At 61.9% G+C, this 2,627-nt stretch overlaps 1 protein-coding gene across 1 annotated transcript in view; it reads left to right on the forward strand.

The window, feature by feature from the left end:
* Positions 1-411: 411 nt before the first annotated feature.
* LOC102030237 (chromosome unknown open reading frame, human C14orf79) overlaps positions 412-2,627 on the forward strand; it is a 15,483-nt gene continuing 13,267 nt past the window's right edge. The window contains exon 1 of the mRNA XM_013507887.1: positions 412-1,225. Coding sequence (XP_013363341.1) covers positions 977-1,225 — 249 coding nt within the window. The 5' untranslated portion in view covers positions 412-976. The remainder of the gene's footprint in view (positions 1,226-2,627) is intronic.

Genomic DNA, 2,627 nt, shown 5'->3' on the forward strand with positions numbered 1-2,627 from the left:
CCGGGAGGCTGAGACAGGAGGACAGCAAGAGCAAGCCCAGCCTTGACAACAGGACTTAGACCCTCTCTGCCTCAAAATTTTTTTTTTTTTTTTTGGTTTTTTGAGACAGGGTCTCACTATGCAGTTCAGGCTGAAATTGAGCTCACTTTGTAGCCAGGCTGGTCTCGAACTTACAACAATCCTCCTGCCTCAGCCTCCCAAGTGCTGGGATTACAGGCATGCGCCACCATGCCCAGCTCCTGCCGCAAAATGTTAAAAAAAATATATATATAAAAAAAAAAAAAATATATATATATATATATATATATTTTAAGACGGGAGATGTAGCTCAGTGTGAAGGTCCAGGGTTCAATGCCCAGGACTAAACAAAAAACAAACAAAACCCACAGCCACCACCAGCAGTAGCCTCTGAGAACCCGCCTCAGTGGGGACAGGGTAACCTCTGGGGCCCCCTCCTCAGTGTCCATCCTCACCTGAGGAAGGCCCGAGAGAGCCCAGTCCCTGCAGTCCCCTGCCTGTCAGACCCACATATCCACACCCAAAGTGTTTGACCACTCTGGCCAGAGAGCTCCACCTTGGTGTAGGGCTCTGCCTTTTGTCTCTGGCCCCAGTGTCCCACCAGTGGAGGCAGCCTGTCCCTGGAGCAGAGGGTACAGGGCTTCCCTGGCTCTTGGCACCAGCCCAGCATGGCAGTCCGGGCCCTCCAGGGCACAGAGGTGAGGTCCCAACCCACATCCCCAGCACCGACCAGTCCAGAGCAGAGCTTCCCTTCCTGGCACTCGCTTGAGAAAGGCCCAGCCATGGCGTGGCCACCCGCAGCAGAGTCACATGTCTCTCGCCATGTCTGGGGTGCATCGGAAGGAAGTGCTCAGGCTAAGTCACTGAGCAACTGCAGGTGCAGGGGTCCAGGCTCCCTGCCCCTTTATCTTCCCAGGACTCATCTCTGCCTCTAGGAAAAGTGTGACACGCAGCGCTCATGCGATTACCTGCGTGGTGTCACCATCAGGAGCCCTATGTGAGGGTGCACGCTTTGGGCTCCCTTCCCCTGGGAAGGAGCTGGAGGCCCAGCATTGGGCGGGTGCCTCTGCAGCACCGCAGGCTCCCAGCTCAAGCCATGCTTAGAACAGCCACCAGAGGGCAACCGCCACAAAGCAGACCAGGAGTGGAGAGTCGGCAGAGGACAGGCTCCGGGAGGGGCAGGCACCAGGGGGCTCAGGAGGATCAGGTATGGTCGGCACAGAGGGCAGGCCTGGAATGGGCAGAGACCAGGGCAGGCCAGGGCTGATACAGCTTTGGCCTTCTGGGACACAACTGTGCCTACAGAAGGCCTGGACCAGCCCCAGGGGTGTCCTTATCAGGAATGCATGCCCAAAGGCTCTGGGGACCTGCATGCTGGACAAAATCCTGCACTGATCTCCGGGGCTGATTCCACAGGATCTGCAGCAGGGCCATTGACCCCATCCCTAAGAGCACAGGGTGTGCGGAGGGACTGCCCCAGACAGGCCAGGGAACCACAACACAAGTGCAGGAACAAGGCCCAGCCCAGGCCTCTGGGGGGTGGAGGGTGGGTGAGACAGTCTAAGGACTGCAGCCCAGGAGCCGAGGCACCCAGGAGAGGGAGAGGCAGCACGAAGCAGCCCCCTGGGGGTTGAGAAGCAGAGATGGCCATCTCCGAGGCCCCTTCTACTGAGCTGAGCCTCAGTGCACAGTGAGGGCACAGTGTGACAGAGCAGGGGCTGGGCCCACGGCTCTGGGCCACCATTCTCCCACTGCTCTGCAGGGCAGGGCAGGCACCCTGGGGCAAGGGAGACCCAGGCAGGCCCAGGGGCCTGGACTCCCTGTGCTGTGGCCCTTCAGATCAAGCCTCCCACTTGGCCTCCGCCTTGGCCTCACCAGACAAGGGGGCCTGGGAGCCCCTGAAGCAGGTGGAGGCCACACCCAGACTGGGCACCCCCTCTCAGCAGCAGCAGCCTCCTCTACATCATTAACCTGCTTTCCTCAAGGAGTGGGGTCTGGTTCGAGTCAGGGCAGCGCCACCACAGCCCCTTGCCAGCGCCTGGCCAGGTGCCCTGGGTGTGGCCAGCTGCAGCACTGCTGACCAAGCCCAGAGGGCAGCCCCTACAAGGGGCTCAGGGTGGAGACTGAGCGAGAGCACCAGGTGTCCAATTCCAGCAGCCCTGCGGGTACCCCATGGACAGCACCCCCTTCCCGCCCAGCACAGAGGAGTCCCGGGTTCGAGCTCCGACCACACTCAGTTCCCTTACCAAACCCCAGACCTCAAGCCTCCCCCTGCCACGGCCACCACCTAGCTGGTGACACACGGGAACAGACCGAGGACGTGGCGCGCAGCCCTGGCCACGCCCAAGGCCCCGACTCCGAGTGCAGACAGGCCGCTCCCCAGAGCAGGTGGGAGGCCGGCGGACCCCAGGCCGACTCAGCCCTGCCCGGTTACAGCAGAGGGACAGCGATGGGGAGGGAGGGACAGGCAGGGGCTGCGGACAAGAGGCAAAGTGAGCGGCAGAGACGGGGACAGCGTGCGAGGCCAGGCGGCGCGGGAGGAGAGGCAGGGACCCGCCCGCCCGCGGAGCCCACCCGCCGGGGCAGGGCTGCAGGCGGGGAGGAGGCGC

Source organism: Chinchilla lanigera, unplaced genomic scaffold, assembly GCF_000276665.1.
Source record: "Chinchilla lanigera isolate Chin_1 unplaced genomic scaffold, ChiLan1.0 scaffold00137, whole genome shotgun sequence".
Taxonomy (NCBI): domain Eukaryota; kingdom Metazoa; phylum Chordata; class Mammalia; order Rodentia; family Chinchillidae; genus Chinchilla; species Chinchilla lanigera.